This window comes from Trichechus manatus, unplaced genomic scaffold (genome assembly GCF_000243295.1).
Source record: "Trichechus manatus latirostris isolate Lorelei unplaced genomic scaffold, TriManLat1.0 scaffold00115, whole genome shotgun sequence".
NCBI lineage: Eukaryota > Metazoa > Chordata > Mammalia > Sirenia > Trichechidae > Trichechus > Trichechus manatus.
The window spans coordinates 8928392-8954622 of NW_004444051.1; the positions used below are offsets into that span (position 1 = coordinate 8928392).

At 40.6% G+C, this 26231-nt stretch overlaps 3 protein-coding genes and 1 pseudogene across 3 annotated transcripts in view; 1 reads left to right on the forward strand and 3 right to left on the reverse strand.

Moving 5' to 3' along the window:
- Nucleotides 1-9500: 9500 nt before the first annotated feature.
- Nucleotides 9501-15564, reverse strand: LOC101350587 (histone H3.1-like). The gene is made up of 2 exons (XM_004384011.3): nt 15054-15564; nt 9501-10260 (listed from the first exon to the last, which is right to left on the reverse strand). Exons 1-2 carry the CDS (start codon nt 15402-15404, stop codon nt 9934-9936), a joined length of 678 nt encoding a protein of 225 aa, XP_004384068.2. The 5' UTR covers nt 15405-15564; the 3' UTR covers nt 9501-9933.
- LOC111821915 (ubiquilin-1 pseudogene) lies at nt 13317-15044 on the reverse strand (annotated as a pseudogene).
- A 1021-nt stretch (nt 15565-16585) lies between the features above and the next one.
- Nucleotides 16586-18183, forward strand: LOC101355214 (histone H2B type 1). Its single transcript, XM_023738384.1, has one exon. It carries the CDS (start codon nt 16639-16641, stop codon nt 17017-17019), a length of 381 nt encoding a protein of 126 aa, XP_023594152.1. The 5' UTR covers nt 16586-16638; the 3' UTR covers nt 17020-18183.
- Nucleotides 18184-25967: 7784 nt separating this feature from the next.
- Nucleotides 25968-26231, reverse strand: part of LOC101341098 (histone H3.1-like) — a 642-nt gene continuing 378 nt past the window's right edge. The window contains exon 1 of the mRNA XM_023738383.1: nt 25968-26231. This exon is cut by the window's right edge and continues 378 nt beyond it. Coding sequence (XP_023594151.1) covers nt 26097-26231 — 135 coding nt within the window. The 3' untranslated portion in view covers nt 25968-26096.

The window sequence follows — 26231 nt, forward strand, 5'->3', positions numbered from 1 at the left end:
ATATATACATATATACACACATACATATACATACACATACATATATACATACATACATATATATATAGTACTTGGCTTGGCTTTTATATTTTTTAAAAAGTCATTAACTGGCTGTCATAGAATGAAACCAAGTCTCTGGGACTTAAGACCATGTTGTTATATGCAGGAAACAAACTACAAATACTGTGAATGAAGGAGGTAAGCATATAGGATTGGATCTGCAACTTTCTACTTCTCACTAGGGAGATATTTTATGGGTATCGGGAGAAAGGGGATATTTGTCATCATCCACAGCATCACTGTCAATAGCAATGGGCACAACCTTTTTTTATTTTTTTAGTTTTTTTTTGGTCCATATATTTATATTATCTAGAGACTTGATGGTAATGGGTTAATGATACAATTAAATTTTAGATTTTAAAAAGTTTCTTATTTTGATTATTACAATTGTAGCATCAGTTGTTGAATAGTTGTTGGCATTATTCATCAAGTTACATATATAAATTCACTATAACATAAGTGAAAAGTTCTTTCTACAGTATATGTCACCATTTCATTCTTGTGTAACTTTTACTGGTTCCCATTGCTATTTAGGTCCCACATAAATGAGAAGACGTTGGAGCTAAGGGCCATTTCTTTAATTGTTTGTAGGTAATCTCTGGTCTTCCTGGAGAGCAACAATGGATATTTGATTTCACTATGCAGTTTTATAAAAGAAAGAGGCAATGCTGTGCTGCATATAGTCACTCTGTGCTGCAAGTAGTTTTCTTTTTGGGATCCAGTTGCTTATCTTCTCTGTGACTGTATCATGGACAAGGTTTCTGAAAGCTGTATTACCCCCATGGAACTTTAAATTTTAGGTCATGAAAAGTTAAATTTTCATTTGCTACTTTGGTAGCAAGCAAAAAAAAAAAAAATGTGTTTTTTACTTTTGAATCCTCAATCTGTATATAACCTAAAATAGTAGATTGCCTAAGGCTTGAACTATTTATTTTACAAATCTATAAATTAAGAAAAACAACAGTTTTTAATGTTCTCTCAATATTTGGGTGGTAAAACCCTTCTCACCATAGAAAATGCCTGTAAGAGATTTAGGTAATAGCCACCAGGTCAACCCACAGAGACTGCTTAAGCATTCCAAAAATCAGTGCATTCCAAAGGTTTAAGAAAAAAAAATGACTAAGGAGAATAACTCTCAAAAAGGACTATATATATATATATATATATATATATATTGTGTATGCGTGTGTGTGTATATATATATATATATATATATATATATATTTATGTATGGACTCCATAGCAGACGGTAGTCCTGGTGGCACAGTGGTTGACCTTGGCAGCTAACCATAAAGTTAGCAATTTGAACCCACACCAGCCCAGTTCACAGGAGGAAGATGTGGTTGGTAATCTGCGTCCATAAAGATTACAGCCTTGGAAACTCTATGGGGTGGTTCTACTCTGTCTTATAGGAATCAGCTCAACAGCAGCTGGTTTGGTTTGGTTTGGGTTGGGTTGGGTTGGGTTATATGGTGGACAGAGTATTGTGTTAGAATTATATGTTCAGAAGGACCATGAGAAATCACATCTGCTTTAAATTCCTACCAGATGACCTCATCTGAGGATACTCTTCCATTTGAAACTCTCATCCAAACAAAACTATGTTTATTACTTTTATTTCCTAAAAAGGCATTGCTCTCTCTGAAATTTCTGATTTCTTTTTACATGTCCCTCTCTCTGTCAGTGATATTTTGTATACTGAGAAAGTGGCTAATTCTGTTATATACTTCCAAAATATTCCAATCCTCACTTCCTGCAGTCAGCCTCATTCTCAGATAGCTACCACACTCCTTTCCTCAGTCTTGAGTAGAGTTGACTCAGAAGGAATCCTCTACAATAGCACAGCACAATAGAATTTTCTGCAATGTTGGAAATGTTCTATATTTGCACTGTGCAATAGACAGCCACTTACTATATTGATAGAGTTCCTGGGTGGCACAAATGGTTAAGCACTGGACTACTAACTGAAAAGTTGGTGGTTTGAGCCCGCCCAGAGAGAGGCATCTTGAAAGAAAGGCCTGGTAGTTTGCTTCGGAAAGGGCACAGGCTTAAAAACGCTATGAAGCACTTCTACTCTGCACACATAGGATCTCCATGAGTTGGAATCCACCTGATGGCAACTAACAAGGACAACAGCTATATGTGGCTATTGAGCACTTAAGTGTGGATAGTGCAACTGAGGAAATGAACTTTTAACTTGATTTAATTTTTTTAAATCTTAAATTTAAATGAGCATACGTGGCTAGGGCTAATACAGGACAGTGCAAATTTGAACTCTTCTCAAACTTAAATGAGTATGCCATTTATTCAACATTTTATTAAAAATGCAGCATAAATTCAGTAGATTTTGGGCAGGGCCTGAAATTCTGCATATAGCAAGCTCCCAGGTGGCACCAATGCTGCTGGCATACTCCTGGAACATCCATCCCAACTGGGCCTAAATTAGAAGCATGCTCGAGTTAGAATCGACTCAATGGTAGTTACTGATCTGTATGTCTCACCTCTCACCCTGAGTTAACCTTTCTCTCTACTAGACTTTGAGTTTTTTGTTGGTGTTGTTTTCTAAAGAATGATTGTATTTGTACAGCTGGTATTTGTACACAATTCTTGGCATGTAAAAAAACCAAACCCATTACTGTGGAGTCACTTTCAACTCATACGACAGCCTCACTGACCTAAAAAAAAAAAAAACGCATTTCCGATTCATAGCTCCTATAGGACAGAGTAGAAAGGCCACATAGGGTTTCCAAGTAGCAGCAGGTGGATTTGAACTGCCAACCTTCTGGTTAACAACTGAGCTCTTAAACCACTGCGCCACCAGGGCCCCTGAGACCCTATAAAAAAACCAAATCCATTCCCATCAAGTCGGTTCCGACTCATAGCGACCCTATGTATAACAGAACCAAACGCTGCCCAGTCCTGCGCGATACTCCAATTGTTGCTATGTTTGAGCCCATTGTTGCAGCCACTGTGTCAATCCATCTCATTGAGGGTCTTCCTCTTTTTCGCTTACCCTCTACTTTACTAAGCATGATGTCCTTCTCCAGGGACTGATCTCTCTTGATAACATGTCCTATAGTGCGACCCTATAAAAAAAACCACACCCATTGCCGATTCCGACTCACAGCGACTCTATAGGACAGAGTAGAACTGCCCCATAGAGTTTCCAAGGAGTGCCTGGTGGATTCGAACTGCTGGTTAGCAGCGGTAGCTTTTAACGACTACGCCACCGTGGTTTCCAGTGACCCTAAGCCACCAGCGTTTCCAGCGACTCTGCAGTAGACCCTAAATTGCTGAATAGATGAATAACTCTTACTTGGTTTCTTTCTCAAAAGGGAGATCATAGGAGATCGCTGAATCTAAGTCTTCAGGTAACTGTCCTTGAACTAAATGCCAAATAGACTCCAGAAATGAATAATATTCTGACTTCCTGTAAGGTATGCACAATAGGTGAAGGGATTTTTGTTTTCTTTTGTTTTGTTTTGAAATCACCTCTGTAGTACACAGAAAGGAGCCCTAGTGGCGCAATGGTTAAAGCGATTGACATCTAATCGAAAGGTCAGTGGTTGGAATTTGGAACATTAACTCACCATGATGCACTTTCAATGTTTAACTGGTAGTTAGTGGTAGGTGACAGTCATGTGACTCCAGAATCAGAAAGCCTGTTTTAACCCCAGAAATACCACTTACTAGAAGATTACGTCTGCAAGCATGAGATTCTTCATCCCAACAATGCTGATGACGCTTTATAAATTTGCTAACAGAGTGGAAATTCGATTATCACTGGCTCCCCTTCCTGAGCCCCCCTCTTTATCAGAAAATTGCTGAAAACGATATGTATTTGCTCTGTCAAACTGGATCTGCTAAATTTAATAATGACTGTTGGTAGAATTATGATAATTAAGAATAATACATTTTTTGAAAAACCTTCACATTTTAAAATTAATTACATTTTGATATCTTTCCCTTTTGTAGACACAGACAAGACTCTACTGCCTCGTTTTTACATACGATAAAAATGGTTAGGAGACTTGCAAATTATCAATAGTCTGAGAGAACCCACAGGCACAGAACAAGAGGCCACAGAAACCGGCGACTCGGCACCCAGACAAGGAAACAGGAAGGAGTCACACACTAAATCGCACTTTCCCTTCCTCTATAATCGGTTTTGGCAGGAGACAGCTCGTAAGGTAGAAAAGAGGCGGGGACAGGGATCTTGTTCCCGCCCCCGCCTTTTCAGTTTCCTAAAAGGTCCGCACAATTGAAATATAAAGCGCTGTAGCTACTCCTAGGTTTACCACAACTGTGGAAAGTCATTTTCTGTCCAACATGTCTGGACGCGGTAAAGGAGGAAAGGGCCTGGGAAAAGGCGGCGCCAAGCGCCACCGTAAGGTGCTGCGTGACAACATCCAGGGTATCACTAAGCCAGCCATCCGGCGTCTGGCTCGGCGTGGCGGTGTCAAGCGCATCTCCGGTCTCATCTACGAGGAGACCCGTGGGGTGCTCAAGGTCTTCCTGGAGAATGTGATCCGCGACGCCGTCACCTACACCGAGCACGCAAAGCGCAAGACGGTCACGGCCATGGACGTGGTCTACGCCCTCAAGCGCCAGGGGCGCACTCTCTACGGCTTTGGGGGCTAATCTTCGTTCCAGCCTGGGTTCTTCACCTCCAACACTTATCCAAAGGCCCTTTTCAGGGCCACCCACTGATTCACACAAAGGGCTATGAGCTACAATCAAAAATCACCAGGTAACAGTTGCTGGTATTTTCACGCTAGCGTGTTCGTCTCCTAAGTCCGTTTTGCTTGCTAACGACGGGTGGGGTATACAATTTCATTAAACGTCAGTGGTCACCTGCTAAGATGGCGGCTATCAGTGAGCTCAGCAGAACAAAGAAATATAATCTTAAGTGACGTAAGTGAACTGCTAGATTTGTTAACAGTTGAAGGAAAAAGCTTTTGGAATGTAGCCGTTTCCCGAACACCTTGTTATCAATTTCACTTTCCTAAGGATATTGTAATTAACTCCCCTCCTTCACCTTAATATATTTACAGCCAGCTACCTGGTGTCCTATAGAGCTTTAAACCCAGCCTGCCTCCTACAGGAAAGCCATAGCGGTAATTTACGTTGTATTGTGGTTAGCTGTGAAAGGATGAATCAATCGCTGGTAAACTTAAAGTGTAAAAAAAGCATTTTAAGGTTTTGTCTAAATCCTCCAAGGTGATATTCCTGACATCTCTGCCTGCATTCTTCCCCACCCTGTGATCATTCCGTCCTATTGCAATCATATCTGAATGACTTGCAAATTTCATGATCCCATCTATGTAAAATCAGATAAAACTAAAAATGACTTCACTGATTCTCCTAACATCTGCAGAATAAAATACCACAAAAATCCCACTTCCTTTGCTTTATCCAACACCTGCCCACCTCCACAACCTCATCTCCAAGCCCCTTTAATCCAACAAGCATTTTTACAGCCGAATGTATTAAACAATTTGTCATACTTGCAACACTTTTTGTCAAAAGTAATCCTTTACATAGGCGCCCTGGTGGTGCAGTGGTTAGGCGCTCAGCTGCTAACTGAAAGGTGGGCAGTTCAAACCCAGCAGCTCCATAGGAGAAAGATGTGACAGTCTGCTTAAGGATTTACGGCCTTTGAAACCCTATGGAGCAGTTCTACTCTCCTACAAGATCGCTAGGATAGGAGTCGGAATCAGCTCGATGGCAATTGGTGTAATCCTTTACATACTTTTTTCTTTCTTCCACAAATAATCTCTAACTCCTTTTCCTCCTTCAAGGGTTTCCTTCAAGAGAACTTTACCCAAATGTCCCAGGCATAATCTGTAGCTAGTATTTCCTGACACTTCACAAAGCACACTCCACAGATGCACATAACCCAACTTCAGAGTTCCCTGTATGACTTAGGAGTTAGTGCACACTTAAACAATTGTTTGTGATAAGTAATGCATGTTTTTCTCTCTAGAGTATAAACTTCTTGGGAGCTTGAACAAATATACATTTTAGTAACCTCAGAACCTACCAAAATTACATAGCACGTATTATTCACTCAAATATTTGTATAATGACTGAATGAATAAGTGAATTGAACAAGATACCTGGCCTATTAATATAATTTTATGCAAATCACTCCCATTTAACAGTATCTCTGCCCCCCCACCCCAACTATGGCATGCAAAGAAAGAACTTTACTGTAAAACTTAAGAGGGAAAATAGTTTGAAAAACACTGGCCTATTTATTTCCTTCCTGTATTTTGTGAAATTTCCAGGTTATGAGCTCAGCCTTACCTAGACTTCAGAACTCCAGTTCTCAGTCTCCCTTTGAAGTTAGAATGTAGGTATGTGGCCTAGGCTTCACCAATCAGTCACGTCTCTAAGAGACTTCTCTTCAAAGTAGAAAACAGGAGAGCAGAGACTGATTGGAGCTTCCCCTTTTGCAGGGATAGGGGATGTCTGAAGCGTCCCAACTTCAGTAGTGGCAATGGCCTGAGTTTCCCAGTGGGTCAAGTTCTGGCTCAACAATGGCAGTTGTGACAGTAGCACCAGGCCAGTTCTATAGCAAGGTTTTGAATTTTCTTGCTAGAAATGTCTAAATTTCTCCCACTTACAATGTAGCATTAGTAAATGACCTTAGATGAGTCACTTAATCTCTGTAAATGGTTCTTATAAAAGTCTATGAAGTTTTTAGCTCTCTGAGTCCACCGTTCTAGATATAACATTAATTTTACTTTTAATTCATTAGCATTCTTACTTACAAATTATTACTTGGAATATGAGTTAAGATGAATTCAGTCCCCAAGAGACTGAACAAAACAAAGAGACTCTGAGGCTGCAAAGCCTACTACTCTTTGTGGGCCTGATAGAGCCACCAGGAGGGGCAGACAGCTAGTGAGGGTCTGCCTGGAATACAATTCTGGCCTCTCTCCTTGCCATATCCTCTGTGTGTCAGGGCCTGTGAAGAGTCTAGAATTTTACCCTACTTGAAAGGTAATAAATTAGCCTGTTACTCTTTCATGGATACCGGCGGAAGACAAAAGATCCCTAGGAGACAGGGGACTTTATTAATCCCAAAGCAGCAAGCAACATGTTTGCATTGGTTCCCCTTTCCCCCTGTGTCCCGCAGAATGGAGGGGCCCAGGTGGGTGCTGCACACCTAGTGGGTTTACATCACAGCTATGGAACGGCGAGCTTGGGGATTTACTGCTTAAACTGAGTATGGTAAGCAAACCCGCTCTTTGTCTGGGGGAAGTTATACCTCATCCCTTAAGGTTGCTCACTGCAAACACAATTCTGATAAATGACCCAGGTAAAGAGCTTCCAGGGCCTTGCATTCTAAACATACCCGGTAAGAATATGCAGGGAACCTGAGGGCCCATAGCAGACTGCCTCTCCCAACACTGTTCAAAGGCCACATAAGATTGTGATTTTCTCCACTGGTAGAACTGTGAATACTCCTTACCATTCTGCCATAGGCAGAGGGGAAGTGGGTGGCCTGGCACCAAACACTTGGAATGTTCTTGAGTATTCAGTACAGGTGCTGGAAAAGTAAAGAAGAAAACATAGTCCTGACTTCCAATAATTGGTAACTTGGTTAAGCCAAGTTAAACACAAACAATTAGAAAATAATACAAGACAGAAGGATTCAAGCAGGAACACTAATGGTGAGAAATTTCATTGTTAGAGCCATTTAATGGAGACAGAACTATGAGAATTTGAGGAAGGAGGTCATATGGGAGCTGGGCCCTATTTAGCTGAGGAAAAACCAGGGGAGAGTGAGTGTAAAGGAGAAAGATGTAAAAAGGGATTAGCTGTATTATTGAAGAGTATTCACAGTTCTAGTCTGAAATACATGGGATCTCTATAAATCAGAACTGACTCAATGGCAACTATTATTATTATTCAGTTCTATAAGAGATACTTAGTATACATAGTAAATTAACAAGTAACTTGTAAGACAAGTTAGATGCAAATAATAGGGGTGAAAAGATTTGTGGTGAACATAGAGAGGAGGGGATGGAAAAAAGTTAAAAAAAAAAATTTCCCCAATTGTGGCATCGATTCCTACTCATGGAGACCCCATGTGAGCCAGAGTAGAACTATATTCCATAGGGTTTTCAACGTGTATTTTTCGAAGTAGATCACCACACCTTTTTCCGAGGCACCTCTAGGTGGGTCCAAATTGCCAACCTTTTGGTTAGTAGTCAAGTGTTTAACTGTTTGTGCCACCTAGAGAATACAGAAGAACCAAATAGACCCCAAATATTCATGACACATATGAAGTACCTAGTATTCATAACCAAAAAAACTAAACCCGTTGCTGTTGATTCTGACTCATAGCGACCCTATTGGACAGAGTAGAACTGCCCCATAGGGTTCCCAAGGAGCGGCTGGTGGATCAAACTGCCGACCTTTTGGTTAGCAGCCATAACTCTTAACCACTGTGCCACCAAGCCTCCTAGTATTTCCAAGGCATCTAATATTTATGATGTCTTAAAACAGCCATTCACTTCCCCTTTGTCCATGACATGAAGATAAAATCCATTGGTGAGCTACAAATGTTGACCTCTGCATCTCTTTAATAGAGCAAGTGTATGTGATTGTCCCGATACCCCAACTTTTATTTATTTATTTATGTTTTAATGCAAGGACTTTTTGAAGAAACCAAGCCAGTTGTTCCACAGAACGTCTCACATTCTTGGTTCTGATTCTCCCCCTCCCCCCTAGTGGTGTTTAACTGACTTCTTTATACCCTGTACTCTCTATAAACAGATTTAGTCATGATTAGATTCCAGTTATACCTGTCAGAAGTGATGTTCTGTACTCATAATGCATCACACAGGGAGGCACAGAATGTGAAGTCGATTTACGTTTAGTTCTGCTGAAGTACATCACTTACCTAACATGGGGGCAGATCACTTCATTGTAGATATGTTTTTCCCTTTGCAAATAGATAATGTCTGGGGATACTTTGGCACCTTTTAAATATACTGTTCCCCAACAGTTTTTCTCCTAAAGATTTTAACATTCATCAATAATCCTTACCTGAATCAGTTGTGTCGCTGAGGTTTGCAGAATGATTTTCTAATTTTTTAACCATCAACTCGACTTGTTGAAAGTGTTTAATGTCATGTGTAAATTGTATTTAAAAAAAAAAAGTATCATCAGAATGGAGTATGCCAAGGCTTACGCTAATTTAGTTATTCTGTTATCTAATCGAGTTGATTAATGAAAAAGGTCGGTTGTAATATGGTTGGGATCCCCACACCACTTCAAAACACAACTTTGGGGAAAAAAATTTTTTTTAAGCAGATCCAACAATACCTTACTTTGATATAGATGAAATAGTTGCCTTAAAGCAGTATAGCTGCTGAGATTTGCATTGTCAGACGCCAGGAAGCCAAAAGGTCCTACTTGTATTAACTGTGTCTCTTCAGCACATTATCTAAATATATATTTGTTCCACCTACTCAAGGCAGCTGTTATGAAGAATAAGCTAAACACTAAACTGTGTTAAGTAGTAGTACACTTGCCGTCAAGTCGGTTCCGACTCATAGCGACCCTTTAAGAGGGTAGAACTACCCCCATAGTTTCTAAAGAGCGCCTGGTGGATTCGAACTGGTGACCTTTAGTTAGCAGCCATAGCACTTACCCACTATGCCACCAAGGCTTCCGTGTTAAATTTGTACTACTAGTTTTCCTCACGTTCCCATGTACCCCTCCACGTAGCAGCACTTGAAGAGGCATTGTAGTCTCTCTGGGCAAATTAAGTGCAACCTCTTTACAGGAAAATGAAAGGTGGCCCTGAAAAGGGCCGTATGCGTTGCTACAGAAAATTAGCTGGAGAGCGCAGGCTTAACCGCCGAAGCCGTAGAGGGTGCGCCCTTGGCGCTTGAGCGCGTAGACCACATCCATGGCCGTAACCGTCTTGCGCTTTGCGTGCTCGGTGTAGGTGACGGCGTCGCGGATCACATTCTCCAGGAAGACCTTGAGCACCCCACGGGTCTCCTCGTAGATGAGACCGGAGATGCGCTTGACACCGCCACGCCGAGCTAAACGCCGAATGGCGGGCTTGGTGATGCCCTGGATGTTGTCACGCAAGACCTTCCGGTGGCGCTTGGCGCCCCCTTTTCCCAGACCCTTCCCTCCCTTACCGCGACCAGACATAATTAGCGAAAACGTCTGCAGAGGTTGAGTAAACCAAAGATCTGCCACAGCACATATAAGTCAACTGAGCGGACCTTTTTGAGAACTGAAAGGACGGAAACGGCGGGAAACTGCATTGAGTCCCCGCCCCCTGCTTCTACTATTCACAACTCGGTTGGCTTCGAATGCATTGCAACACACACAAGGCATAAAATAAAAATGGAGTAGAGAGATTTACTGGTATTTAAAAAATACGAATCTTTAAACAGAAGTGTCAAACAACATATACACCAAGGACAGTACTTCGTTTCTGTGTGTATGTGTGTGTTTAAAGATTCCTTCACTCATTCCATATATATTCTTGCATCATTTTGCCATACTGGAATTCAAGAAACAAGCCCAAATTCCAAGAAACAAATTAATAGTTATATTGCCAAGCAACCCAGCAAAGTGGAAGAAGGTAGGCTTTGGGTTTGGAATCCGTGAGCGGCTGCTCTCAACCTATGATTTTGGGCATGTTTGTAAATCTATGTGAATTTCAGTGGCTTTATCCCTAAAATGGATAAGTATTGGTTGATAACTGAGTAATCGTAAGCAAAATAGCTGACCTCTAGTTGGTGATTAAATTCCTATTGTCTCATACTCTATTCTTACAAACAAAATATAGACAGAACTAAACATATGAAATTATTTTGGGACATTTCCAAAATAACACCAGTATCGATTCCACGCCAATGAGTTTGGCTTGGTTTTTTGGTTAAGCATTATATATTTAATCAGTGATGCATTGCAGGGAAAAGGGACATAAATTGCCAGGCACTCATTCTCTCTTCCCCTTTTTATATGGAGGACCCTGGGAGAGGAGGTTGTCCCCTCCTGGGATTGGTCCATGGAACTCAAGCAAAATTCTCATAAACTCTAATGCTATGCAAAGGGATTCTGAACAAGTTCCAAAAATAAAGTAGCAATCATTCTGGATTTTTAAATTACAAAAAATATTTGCTGATCTGGTTACATGGAAACATTAGGAAGAGATGATATCCCTAGAATACAACTGAATGTTAATTTAGGAGATAAAATTAGAAGCATTATTCCCTGTCCTTGAGTATAAAGAATGTGACCCAGCTGGAGCTGGACTCATAAGGACACAGCAACTGGGTCCTGAAGTATAAAAACAATAGCTAAGACAATCTTGGAAAATATCTTTTAGGGAAACTTTCACATAAATAAATCATAAACAGAGCACAAAAGACCCACATACTCTCCACTCTTTTTTTTATTAAAAAAACAAAACAAAACATGTTGCGGTTGAGGGGCTTCTGACTCATAGAGACACTATAGGAGAGAGTAGAACTGCCCCATAGGGCTGCCTAGCAGTGGCTGATGGATTCGAACTGTGAGCTGTTAAACATTGCACCACCAGGGCTCCTTCTACAGAAAAAAGAATACAGCCAAGAAAACCCTATGGAGCAGTTCTACTCTGTAACACATGAGGTCACCATGAGTCGGAATTGACTCAATGGCAAAGACTGGTTTTTTGTGTTTTCTAGGAATTCAGACAGTAGGTTGTTTTCAGTTTGGGGCTACTACAAACACAGCTGCTACGAACTTTCATGTTCAGTGTTTCTGTTTTCTTTTGTCTTTCCCCAGTTTTGGTTTTGTTTTGCTTTGTATTTGTACCATTCCATTTTAAAATAATATATATTATATTAAAATAATATATATATATATTTTTAAGATACAGAAATGCTATTTTGAGGGCTGAGAGTCCAATAACCTTTCGATGGTTACATGAAAACACCTTGTGTTGTTATTAGTGCTTGGAAGTTTGCTTCAAGGTTCAATAATCTCATTGTACCAAGCTGTTCCAGTTTTGCTAAAATCTGACGTCTAAATTCTGTGGTTGAGGATTTACTTCAACATACAGTATTTGCTAGTGTCCAAGTTCTTTGGTTCCTGCCTTTAGGCTTGTTCTTCCACTACATGCAGAGCTGTAGGCTTGGTTCCTGACGCATCTCCAGTGTTTCCTAAACACCTTTGGCCAAGATGAGGCTGGGACCTTCCAGCTAATATCTGTTAAACCTTTCTAAATCTACAAAGACTGCACTGCTTTAGGGTGTGTTTTAGAGATTTGCATTTGTCAAAGTAAGTTGGAAACTGTTGTCTCTTTTGTCCTTGCAGCTGAGGATTTCTAGCAAATAGGGAATTATTTAGTATCATCTGTGCAACAAGGTATGGGTTCTGCTTTAATGACCACATGATGCTTCTTATTGTGTAGGGTTTTATTTTAGAAAATTAATAGAGAAATACTCAAGTTTATCATGCATAATAAGCTTGTTTAGTTTATTGCAAGGTAGTCATGGCAAGGTGTATGTAAGCAGGACCTCACAACATTAGTTTAGAACTGTAGAATCAGAATTAACAATTGCAATGTTAGTTCAACGATTAGAATCCAAATCTTTATACTTAAGCCTTTTACCTTTAATGAGAGGTCTTAAGAGGAAGACCTAAGCAGGCACACTCAAACTCAATAGAGGTCCCTCGTAGCTAGGGTCCAGAGGTCGGTGGCAGCGGGCACCTTCTCAGCAGGCTCTCCGTCTTCTGAGAGAATAGGAGAGTAGAGAAAAATCCCTTTGCCTCTGCCTTCTCTCCTTAAGTGAGCGGAAATTCAGGGTTTATATGTGATATTCTCACCTTGAACTCACACAATAAGAGCCAGTGTGACGTAAAAGACTAGTATGTTATGTCTTTTCTCCGTGATTAGAGATGAGCCAAGTGACCCATCTTTTCTTCAAGGTTAGAGATCAGGGTGGTTGTTTAGACTTATGTCTCAATGCTTTACAAAGATTAACTGTCTTCTTTATCACAGCATGTCAGGCCAAAGTCAAGTTAAAGTCTGTTTACATTGTTTACATACTTCACATGCTTCTATATCTAAGTTCACAATTTTTCAAAATAACTTTCTCATGACTTAGAGGTTTCTAATGGCTTATAATTAAGCTCAGAGAACCTCACAAAGATAGACATATTTCTATTTCTAAATTCATATTGTGAGTGATTATACATATGTATTTTGAAAGTGTAATAGTGGCTTATAGCTTATGGAATTTGACAGCAATTATAGAACCATACAGAACACTTCTCATGTAGGGTGCATACATGGTCTGCACAAAGTGTGAGTTTTCAGTTATTTGCTGCAACCAGCTCTAAATTCCTGGTATGCTGAAACATACTAGCTCCTCCTCCAGGCCCCACATTTGCCATAGTTAGTGCTCTGTCCGGTTGTACCACTGGCAGCACAACTACTAGTGCCATGGACACTGCTAGTGGTACCCTGGAAGTTAACAAACTCTGGGACACCTGTGAAATCCATGGATCATGTAACGTCTCTATTTTCTGTACCTTCACCTGAAGAAGTACTGCTCAGTGAGAAAGCAAATGTATTAACTAACCATCAGTCTGCTTTCCAGCAGCACTCAGTGTGGTTCTTGAGTATCAATGTGCGTGGCCTAAAGCATTGTGTCCCCTCAAGAGTTTTTCCAGTTGCTTAAGGGTACGTCTTTCTTCTCATCATTTCCTGCATTACTGGATTCCGGACAAGTTCCAGTCTCATTACATCTGGATTATCAACATATGATTAATTTCTGATTTTATGCCAACTACTGCATTTGTGATCTGCCCATAATAAACTGCTTCATTAGAGTAGGATTTGAGAGCATGCTCTGAGCAGAGATTTTCCATGTACAGGACCAGTATTTTAGGGTTTCACATAAATCGCCATTACACTTGACTCCACAGCTCAGAAACTGGATATATTCAAATCCAAGCTACTCAAACCTGCAAGCCCTCCATGAATACTTAAACCAATAGGATTACTTGCCATTGAAGGGACCAGAATCGGGGTTATTATTAGGAGCTGATGATGTTAGTAACGTTATAGTCAGTGGTCTTTCTGGAGTTGAGTGACCTGATCTTTTAAATTTTTTCCACCAAATTCAACATTAAGTTGCTCGGTATGTGATTTAAAACATTTAGATTTGTTCCTTGAACTGCTAGACTGAGCTGTTCTCCTTCAGAAGATAACTACTACTTCTCAGGCATCTTCACTGTGACTTTGCTGAATTTCAGATTTCGCTAGGAACAACCAGAATCTAAATGAAAGTGATATATTGTGAAAAATGTAACCACTATAACTGAACAATATGTATAGAAATTGTTAAATGGGTACCTAATTTGCTGTGTAAACTTTCACCGAAAACACATTAAGACACCATAGTCAACCAACATGGGAGACAGGGAAAGTAGGTAGTTATGCTTCAGTGGCGACAGTGACTGGGTAGCTTCCAGAACAGGGCCAGGTAGAGAGAAGGTGGCAGACGCCAAGAGCTGCTTCAAGCAAGCCATCCCACCTAGACTCTTGAGTAAACGCTTCGTTATCAGCGGTACAGCTTTTATAATTGTAGGCGTCTCTAAAAATAGGATTGATTCAAGATTCTCTCAGAGCTGAGGAACACAATGCTACCGGGTCAAAAAGCAGGGCCTAAGAAGTTCCATACAAGCTGGTTTTAATAACCTCTTGGTTTCCATAGCTACACAGATTTTCTAGAGAGCTAAATTCAAATGGACTGCCAAAAAGACCCGATTCAGCGCCTCAAGTTTGTTTTCATGGTATTAATGAGGCTATTTGTCACAGTATCTTTCGCAGAAAAGATGGTTGGCTCTGAAAAGAGCCTTTGGGTTCAAAGTCAGCACTCACTTGGGAAGACCATTTATGCCCTCTCCCCGCGGATACGGCGGGCCAGCTGAATATCCTTGGGCATGATGGTAACACGCTTGGCGTGGATGGCGCACAGGTTGGTGTCCTCAAAGAGCCCCACCAGATAGGCCTCGCACGCCTCCTGCAACGCCATCACGGCCGAGCTCTGGAAGCGCAGGTCGGTCTTGAAGTCCTGCGCGATCTCGCGCACCAGCCGCTGGAACGGCAGCTTGCGAATCAGAAGCTCAGTGGACTTCTGGTAGCGCCGGATCTCCCGCAGCGCCACGGTGCCGGGCCGGTAACGATGCGGCTTCTTCACGCCACCAGTGGCCGGCGCGCTCTTGCGGGCCGCCTTGGTGGCGAGCTGCTTGCGTGGCGCCTTACCGCCGGTGGACTTGCGAGCTGTCTGCTTGGTACGAGCCATGGAGAGTGCTGAGTGAGTACACCTCACGGCAATAGAGATAGCAACATCTCTTGCTCTTATTTATAAAGGCAAGGTCCTCCTGATTGGCCCGAATATTCAAACTGCGCGCCTTGCATTAAGTAACTTGACAGGCCTTGTGATTGGCTACCAGGTTTCACTCTAGAAAATTTTGTGGAAGGTACGTACACCCTAGCTGATTTTCTTTTAATCCACTTGCTATTTACTTTAGGCGGAAAAGATGCCTGGAAAGAGACGAAAATGAATTTTCTGCAGTTCTCGAGCCCGAGAATGTAAACCTCTCTGCCATTTCAAAAGCCCGCGCTTGAACATGACTGGTGCAGTTTCATCCTTTATCCTTGAAAAAAACAAAAACGAAACCGTTGCCGTGGAGTCGATTCCGACTCATAGCGATCCTATAGGAAAGAATAGAACTGCTCGATTGGGTTTCCAAGGATGTAAGTCTTTACGAAGCCCACTGCCACATCGTTCTCCGGAAGAGGGGCTCGTGGGTTCGAACCTCCGATCTTTAGGTTAGCAGTCGAGCGCTTAAACACTGCACCACAAGGGCTTCCTTATCCTTGAAAGCTAGCCTTTAAAAAAATATTTTAACAACGTAAGTACACGTCCGCCCTCTTTCATACCTCCGAACAGTAAAAAGGCATCCCTGTTGTAATATGACGATACTTTGATTCTTGAAAATGTCTGAATGTGTAAGAATGCTGCTGACTCTGATCAGACCAAACTATGAATGCCAATGACATAATTTTGAAAATATTTGAATATTTCGCTAATTTTTATATTCTCTGTTCTGTATAATTAATTCTTCAAGGATAATTTTAAAAGCACCTGATACTGCACCTTGGCGGGAAAGTACAGTCATTACTTCATAGCACTTTTCACCTTGTTTAGGTCCGGATAGGGTGAGAGTAGAAAATACTTTTTTCATAACTAGATACTATTGGCAAAACAGTAATTTAATTTTTTAACTGTTTTCAAAATGAAAAGTACCCTTTTTTTAAATGGAAAAAAGAACCTAGGATAGGTTCCACGTACACAGCCAATCAAAAAGTAGACAGGAATTCATCTTATTTGCATAAACAGTTCGTAATCACTGTTTTCCTCCAATCAGAGATTGAACAAAACTAAGGTCTTATTTGCATAGAAGCGCTACAAAAATAGACCAGTTTAACGGTCAGTCTTCACTCTCCAGTGTCACATTTAAGGGAAAGCTGTCATGCCCGAACCAGCCAAATCTGCGCCGGCCCCAAAGAAGGGCTCCAAGAAGGCGGTGACCAAAGCACAGAAGAAGGATGGCAAGAAGCGCAAGCGCAGCCGTAAAGAGAGCTACTCCGTCTACGTGTACAAGGTGCTGAAGCAGGTCCACCCCGACACCGGCATCTCGTCCAAGGCCATGGGCATCATGAACTCGTTCGTCAACGACATCTTTGAGCGCATCGCAGGCGAGGCGTCTCGCCTGGCGCATTACAACAAGCGCTCGACCATCACGTCCAGGGAGATCCAGACGGCCGTGCGTCTGCTGCTGCCCGGGGAGCTGGCCAAGCACGCCGTGTCCGAGGGCACCAAGGCCGTCACCAAGTACACAAGTTCAAAGTAAATGTTTATGTAGGTACTGTCAAACCCAAAGGCTCTTTTCAGAGCCACACAGATTCAAAGAAGAGCCATGACACCAAATGGAAAATTCACGTTTTTCTGTACCCACCTTCTTCCCTACATAACCCTCACTGCGTTCAGTTAACGTCTTCCAATAGTTGAACGATGTAAAAGTAAAGTGGGAATCAAAGGAGTATTAAACAGTGCTTCAATTTATAGAAAAGCGTGATTAATCTTAAGCAGAGTTTTTCCCCAGGGTTTTGGAAGTAGGAAACTTGAGTTTTTAGGATATATATTGAGTATTCTTTATATTTAGGCTCTTAGAAAGCATAATTGAATATTAGCACAAAAGGTATGTTTTCATAAGTTAACTGTCTAGTGGAATACAACATGTGAACACTATTCTGATAAGATGAGAATTTAACTGTAGATTGAAAGGATTGGGAAGCAGACTATAGGAGGGAAAATAATGGACCTATGAAAAAAAGTTTTAGGCATTATCTTTGAAGAAAGTTTGAATGGGATTTGTGAGGGGAAGAAGAAACTAGATAGCCTGTGAACAATGTGGCTTCTTTTTATTCTTGGGTAATGTGGTTGGCAGTAGCCAACAAAACCAATCTTGGGTAGTCTTTCTCTTGAAGAGACTGAAAGGATTATCAAAAAAATACAATTTCAGTTATAGATTTTCAAAACACCATGTGAGAGATTAATTGGCGTGTACATGACAGGTTGTCTGTAATATTAGAGCCTTTATATCACTGTCCGCTTAACTATGTCACATGTGCAGTTTCCCCCCTGGGCATTTCTCTGTTGAATAATTCTTAATGCTTTACTGAATGGAAGTGTTGATTTGATGGTCTAGGACTCGGTGTTAGTTATTGTTTATTATTTATTTGTTTTTATTCACTCATTTATTGAGAGCCTGTTAAATTGCTTAAAGTGATCAGTACCTAGGAAAGTGTGGTGAGCAAGATCGAAAACTATCTCTGTCTTCACAGGGCTCACAGTCTAAGACAGATACTTAAACAGTCATCTCACAAACAAGAGGGAAGCCTGAGTTTGGGAGTACAGCATTGCCAAAATCTGAATTGACTTAATCTTGAAGAATTTCAAGTTCCCTGGAGAAAATTCTGGAGGGAGGGTGGGGCAGGAGAGATGGCAAGGAAAGAAGAGACACGAGGATGGATTTTACATTGAATTGCTGCTTGCCTTTTTGGGACAGACAGAAAATTTCTCTGTGGGTTGGCCAAATGAATTTAAGAACAGAAGGGGAAAGGAGGAAAAAAAAGACTTTAGCTGAGTCTATTTCCCAAAATTGGGTGTGTACATGTGGATATGTGTGTTGATAGAAAGAGAGAGCAAGAGAATGAGTCACAAAAATGGGCAGAGTTCAAATCTGTATTGATGGGCTGTAGTTTAGAACAGGAGCCACATATTTATACTCTCATCTGGCCATTTCTTATCAAGAATTTTGTGGAACTCCTAGTGCAGTGCTATATACTAAAATGGCAGTATCTTACTGAAAAGTAGAAAGGAATACTATAATTTCAAACCTTGTTCATTATTCCTTTCATGGATTTTTTTTTAGTAAGATAAGGTTCCTTCGGTGTGCATCTGAATTGTGTTAATAAACTGAAAGTGACAGACAACCTAAAATAATCACTGAAGATTATTTTAAAATAGAAGTCTCTTTCTCTTTCATATAAAAGTATATAGCTCAGGCCTAGAAAGGGAGTTCCTCTATCCTTAGGGAGCTCAACTCCTTCTATGAGTATTATGTGTTTGCTGTATTATTTGAGAATATATTCTCAAATATACTGTGCTATTGAATTCTGCTAACGAGAACCAAAACAATACTACCACCAAATGGGATAGATGAAACTCATAGGGAATGCTAAGTAGGAATTTCATAAGTAGGAAACACGTAAGTTTTAAATAGGTAACAAGGAGCATGTGACATGTAGGCAAATTTAAAAGCTGTGTTCAATATAGATGGTAAGTTAGTAACTTATGAGACATGACTGACATAGAGAAAATCACACAGAGACTCACCGACATAGGAAGAGACAAAAGAATTAAGAAGTGCCAGATATCTGTGAGGTACCAAATATTTAGACAGCCTAAATGGACCACCCATTGGTGCTGCTCATTTTGATTCCATTTACTCTGTGACAGTGACATGAACATAAAAGGCACAGCTGCTCAGAACTTCATTGGGGAGCTATGCAAGTGGCCCTGTGCTTGTCCAATATAGCAAGCAGGTGCTGGGTTTAAGTACCTTCCATCTGCTGAGCCTCTTAACTCATCATCAACTCTGGTTCTCATAACCCCACCATCAGTGGGAAGATTAATAAGGCAGAGAGAAAGAGAAAGCCAGCACATATGAACAATGAATAACCAAGGATTCAGGTAATCTGACTGTCCTATTTGCAAACTATTCTAAGTATGTTAACCTGCCCTATGTCTTTCCCCTTGCTTCTCACTATATGTTTTAAATCAATTCAATAAAATCAAATAAACCATAAAACGCTGGTTTCTTAAACTGCCTGTGAGCCGTTCTGTTCCATGTCCTCACGAATGGCCTGCCTGGTAGTGTATGTGGATGCTACCATTGTAATGAACGTAATTTCCCACGTGACATCCCAGCTCAGTCATTCTTAATATGCCCTTTGCACCTTGTAGTCCAAGATGTCTGCTCTAGCAACAGCTGTCATATCCACATTCGATCCTAAAGTAAGGAGAAAAGGGCAAGTGGGGAGTACTCCCACCATTTATAGAAACTCTGGGATAGTATAACCCCCTTTTGCTGATATGCCGCTGACCAAAAATAGTCAATGGCCATACCTGGCTGCAAAGGAAGTTTAGGAGTTTAATTACTGAATAAGAAAAGAAAACCAGTATCAGGAGGGAACTATGCAGTGGTGTCTACCAAAACTCATGCCTGAAAACAGAGTATAAGTGAAACAAGAGACAGTATCTCTTAGAGTCAAATTGGTGAGTTCTTACATCTTCAGGAGGACACTGGAGCTTCCCAGCAGAAAATAAATAAATTAGAAATACTGGCAAGAATTTTTCACTTGGAAAGATACAAAAGCAATACAACTCTAACTAGAATCAAATTTTCATTCTGAGGCGAACAATGCTTGACACCACTGGGAGTCCAAATGTAGCCGTGTGTAATCAGAATAGGGCTTGGGAAATCAGGAAAACACCTTGATAAGTGGAGGAAGGCCTACATGTTCAAACTAATTGCCTACTATGAATGAGGTCAGGCTGAGTGTGGAGTCCAGTGGTACTATACTGTTTTTAATATCAATTCCAGGCTCAACAATCTGTTTTACAAGCCCCAACCTGTTTCAGTCTTATTGTCTATATTTCTAGATTTTTTCAACTCATCTAGGAGACATCAACGTTTTCTATACACCACCCCTATAAGATTCAGCCTTATCCTACTTCCCCACAGGTGACTTTTGCTCTAAACAGCTTGACTCTTTCCCTTCAAAATGCCCTTCCATGTTCCTCAAAGCCTTCCACACCTGAAATGCCCTCCTCACTCAGCTGTGCCTGTCATTCAGTCAAACCATAAAGGTGACCCGGACATGGATATGAACAACTATAAAACATTATGGGGTATGCTTAAAATTGGAGAGTTTTGAGGCCCACGACCTGGGTCCAAATTTGTTTTATTATTTACTGGCTGGGTGGTCTGAGTAATTAAGCATACCATTCTTAGCCTGTTTCCTTATCTGCAAAGTAGAGATAATACAGTAACTCTCTCAGAGTGGTGAGGTAATTTGTTCTAATTTATTCAGAGATGGGCCTAACCCAGATCTTTAATTTCTACTTCATTGCTCTTTCTACTACTACCAAAAAAGAACAGGGGGCTTCAAGATAGTGATTTTAAAAGATAAGCAAGTTTTCTGGAAAGGGGATTAGAGCAAGGAAGGGGGGGATATCTAAAATGGAAGATGCATGGCACTAACTCTTCGATGCCATTTCTTCACAGATAAACTTTATAAACTTTCCGAGGTAGAGACTCACCTCTTTCTTCCTCCTAGGCCCACATTTAGACCACACTTCCCAGCCTCCCTTATAGTTAGATGAGACCTTTTAATTAAGTTCCTGCCAATGGAATATAAGTAAAGTTTGACACTTCCAGGCCTGGGGTATAATAACTTCCCACTAGGGATTTTCCAGAGTCCCTAAGTGGTGTAAACTGTCAATGAGCTCAGCCTCTAACTGAGAGGTTGGAGGTTTGAGTCCACCCAGAGGTGCCTTGGAAGTAAAGTTTGGTGATCTACTTCTGAAACCTCAGCCACTGAAAACCCTGTGGAGCCCAGTTCTGCTCTGACACACATGGGGTTGCTATGAGTCAGAGCTGACTCCACGGCAACTGGTTTGAGATTTTCCCTGCTCTTTCCCCTTCCAGGGTAAATGTGGAAACCATGTATTTAGATGGTTGACCCACAAAATAAATGATGCCTGGGTTCCTGAATCTGCTTGGAAAAGAGCTGCCTGCTGATCCAGAGCCCCCAATTTGGATCTCATATAAGCAGAAAATAAACTTGTATTCTGTTAAGTCACCAAGGTGCTGTGGTTCATCTGTTTCAGTAGTAAGCATTACCTTAACTAAAATACCCTCCACCAAGGCCAGATCTAGATTCCTAGTTTCTAGTCACTTCTTGCCTGATGAATCTTCAGGGCAAGACACTCTATCTACAGAAGAAAGATAACACTTCATGTCTCGTAGAAAAACAAAACAAAAGGTGGTTGAATTTTTCCAAAGTGTTAACCAGAGGAGAGGAAGCCATATTTGCTTCTACCAACAATGTAACCTCTGTTCCCAGCCCATTGGTCTTTCAGAGCTGGATGTGATGATAAGGACAAGACACTTTTGGCTAATATGTTGTTTCTTGGAACATTATCAGAAAAGCTCATGAAGAAAATAGAGACACTAGGGAATTAACATTGCCTCCTGAAAGTCTCAGAGTTATCTGGGCAAATCCCGAAGGATACTAAACTCTTGTTCTTTCCTCAAACACCACTTAGAAAACATGAATGTATTTGATAGTCCACACGTCATAATGAACATACCTACATTTGGTCTGCAGTCTCACCCAGTATGAATGGTTCTGAAGAGATGTGATCTCTCAGTTCTATGCCAAAATTTAGCCAGGGCTCAAGATCAGCTGTTGGGGAACATGTATCATCTTCATCATAAATAAATTTTTGTTGTTGTTGTTAATTTTAACTTTTTATCTGATTTAACTTCATTTTAACAATCATAGTTCTGGCAATTAAATTATCACCACTATGGAAGTTTTAAGATAGAGTTCATTTGGCAAACAGATGAGGAGTTTTATTTGCCCTTAGGTACCCCATGTAATGAATTCACAAAAAATGTACATATTACAACATAGAAGTCTTTTTACAAATATCATGTTTGGATTTTCTTTGTTCTGAAAAGTACAACATAATAACGATAATTTAGAAACTCAAACCTCTTATTTTTTTTTATTTTAAATAAATCGTCACATAATTAATACAATTCCCTAACTAACTACTTATATCCTTGAATCACAATGACCACTCTTTCTGGGGTAGGTAAGCACTCATCTATTCCTACTTCTTGGTTTCCCACTTAACTGAGTGTCCTGAGGGACCTGGAGTATTAATTTTGAAAAATATTAAGAATACTTAAAGTAGTGCTGAGTTACCTCAAAATTTCAGCTTGGAATAATAGCAGAGGACCTTGGTTTTATTGAGTTGGTTATCAGAACTGTGGCCATGACGCTGGGTATGCTCCTGACTCAGGGTCTGTGCAATCACTGCCTCTTCTCTGTGGAATAATCTTCCTACAGATGTATGAAGATCTCACTCTCTTACAAGCTTCAGGCCTCTGCTTAGCCTTATCTTGGTTGTGAGGCCTTCCCCAACCGCCATATTTAAAATTGCAACTATCCACCAATCACCCCTCCATCCCCTGGTAGTCCTCATTCCCTTTAGTCTATTTTCTTTGTTGTCTTTATCTGTTTACCTACTGGCATAATATATTTGCTTGTTTTTGTTAATTTTCTGTCTCCTACAACTAGAATGTAAATAAACTCCAAAAGAAGAGCTTTGCCTACTTTATTCACTGCACCTAGAAGAATGCCAGGTACATACTAAGTACTCAAAAAGTATTTGTTGAATGGATGGATGGATGGATGGATGGATGGATGGATGAATGGATGAATGGATGGATGGATGAAATGAATGGCTGGCTGGCTGGTTGACTGGATGGATGTATGGATGGATTAATTAAGTAAAATAAAAATATGCATGTCATACACAATGTCCATTCATTCTCTAGCTCCAGAATAGAGCCCACGACTCAATTCTCCAAATAAGCACCAGTGTAAAGTAGTTCACTTTACTATGCTTCAGAGTCTTCATCCTTGTAGGAGGGCTATTAATGGTTCCCAATCCATAGAGTTACAGTAAGGATTAAATAATCCATACAAAGCCCTTAGAACAGTGCCGGCATGGTAGACACTAAATTACAAATTTTTGAACTAATGAAATCATGATTCCTTTAACCACCTAGGCAGTTTCCAAGGCAGGTATTAACACCTCTATTTGCCAAATGGCATAAGACTGAAAGTGCTACAGGGAACTTACAACTGACAATCAAGGGGATTGAATTCAGCCAGAAGATTTATTACTGATTGAATCATCCCGTGTAACAAAGCTGGGTAGTTCACCATTGTTCCCAATACAAGGAACCCTTACCTCATCCCTGAAGACATTGGGTTTGCAATTCTGAGGCTAAAGAATTTGCCAGTGGCCATAAAACTAATAAACTTAACTACCAAAATATGAACCAAGGTTAACCCAAAATGAAGTGTTATATAAGGTTTTCCCTTTTTTCCCTGTCTATGAAAACCTCCAGGTCAGCATCTATTTTCAAGGTCTGAAAGGCAGAAAACAAGAACACTGGGCCCTAATTTTCTTATTGGCACACAACTGAGAATGTCTAAAAATAAGGCAGAACCTACTTAAATGAGAAATGAACACAAAGACCCCTGTGTTTAACTCCCCCCAAGGCCTTCCATGTCACCCAGAGCAAAAGCCAAATTCCTTAGAGTGGTCTACAAGCTCCTACATGTTCTGGCTTTCTTTTACTTCCCTGCTTTCATCTCCTCCTGTTGTTCCCTGCTCATTCCATATAGCTACCCTGGCACCTCAGCACTCTCTCCCCTCTTCTCCCTACATATATCCCCATAAGATGTGGGTATCTTCATTTCTTTCAGGCCTTTGCTGAAATGGTATCTCCTTAGTGTGGTCTTCATTGGTTACCTTATCTAAATTTCAACTTCCCATGACACTCCTTATTCTTGCTCTATTTTTTGCTTTCGCAGCATCTAACAGCACATGTGTTATTTATCTGCTTTATTGCCTGTGTATCCCAGAATCAAATGTAAATTCAAAGAAAGCAGAGAATTTTATCTTTTTTGTTCTCCAGTGTATTCTGAGTGCTCAGAAGTGTCTGGCACATTGTAAACTCTCAACAAATATATGTGGAATAAATAACTTTTAAAATTCATTGATAGTAAAGAAGTACTGTTGTTTGTTGGAGGAATAATGATGGTATCATAACTAGGTTTTAAAGTGATAGATGTGTATATAAATTTTGAGAGATGAAGTCATATGATTTGCTTTGAAGTAAAAGGGATATAGATAAAACATATTTGGCCAGTGTTGTTGATTTTGAAGCTGGGTGAGTAGTGTATAAGGTTTAGCATACTATTATCTCTACTTTCATATATTCTGAATGTCTCATGATAAAAAAGTTATAAAAAATAAAAACAGTATCTGGAAAAAAGATATCCATACATTGCATGAAAAAAAAAAGGCAATAGAGAAAGACCAGGGTGTTGCCTGGTCCTCCTTACAGCAGCCCTGAAAACCTGATATTGTCAGTCACTACAAGCAGCTCCATCTCTCAGGATAGACTCCCACTAGCTCTGCCCTCAGAACTTGCTATACAAGTCAGGAACCATTTGATTGATTCATTGTACTGAGATAAACAATTGTCAAGCAAGCAAGAAAGTCCTCTCTTGGAGATCAGTATATTCTCTCTGAAGGCAAACTACAAGGAAAGCCTGATTTGATTAGAAAACTGCTTATAAGTCTGGAATCAAACAGGAATTAGTCATAGGTTTATAATTTATGCAGCACCGAATCTTGGCGTAGCTGCATACTAGAAACACATGAGTTTTAAAAACTACTATTGCCTGGGCCCACCCCTATGCTTTGATTAAACTGGTCCTAATTTTACCCCAGGCAAAGGTATTTTTATAAAAGCTACCGAAGTGGCTGGAACATGTGCAGTCAACGTAGAGAAGACCACTCATCTATAGTGAAATTAAACTATCTTAGGTTATCCCTGCGATGTGCACTTGCTTTAGTGAACATTGCATTCTGTTACATACGCATACTTTGCAAAAATACTCCTGCTAAGAGTTTATAGGCAGGCTGTTTTTCTTGATGAGACTTCAAAAACACTATAAAAATAATAAAACGTTTCTTAGGCTATAGTGTTCGTAAGAATCACCTGAGGTGAGCTTGGTGCAATGCAGAGTGCTTCCGTAGGCCTGAAATTCTACATTTGTAGTAAGCTCCCAGGTAAAACGATAGGTAAACACAATTTGAATAGCAAAGAGTGTGGAAACGATCAGGGATCTGGTTCTGACTAGAAATCATGACTGAGTGATCAAATCTGAGGTAGAAAATAAACATGCTAATAGGTTGTAACAAAACATCCACAGTTGATTACTCCTTCTCAACCACCTGACAAAAAACCAAACTGGGCATTTCAAAGTGCAACCACCCCGCAGGCAATCCACTTACCACAAACCGGAAATTTAAGACCTAACCTGTCCGCTTGTTTAAGAGTACACAGCTGTGGTGGTGCAGATTTTGTCTTTAACATTTGTAGTTCCCAGACCCCTACCGGCTACACGGAGTACAGCTTCTTTCAAGGAAGAAGTGGGTGGCTCTGAAAAGAGCCTTTTAATTGTGGAGTTACAAACTAAAATCTTACGCCCTCTCCCCGCGGATGCGGCGGGCCAGCTGGATGTCCTTGGGCATGATGGTAACACGCTTGGCGTGGATGGCGCACAGGTTGGTGTCCTCAAAGAGCCCCACCAGATAGGCCTCGCACGCCTCCTGCAA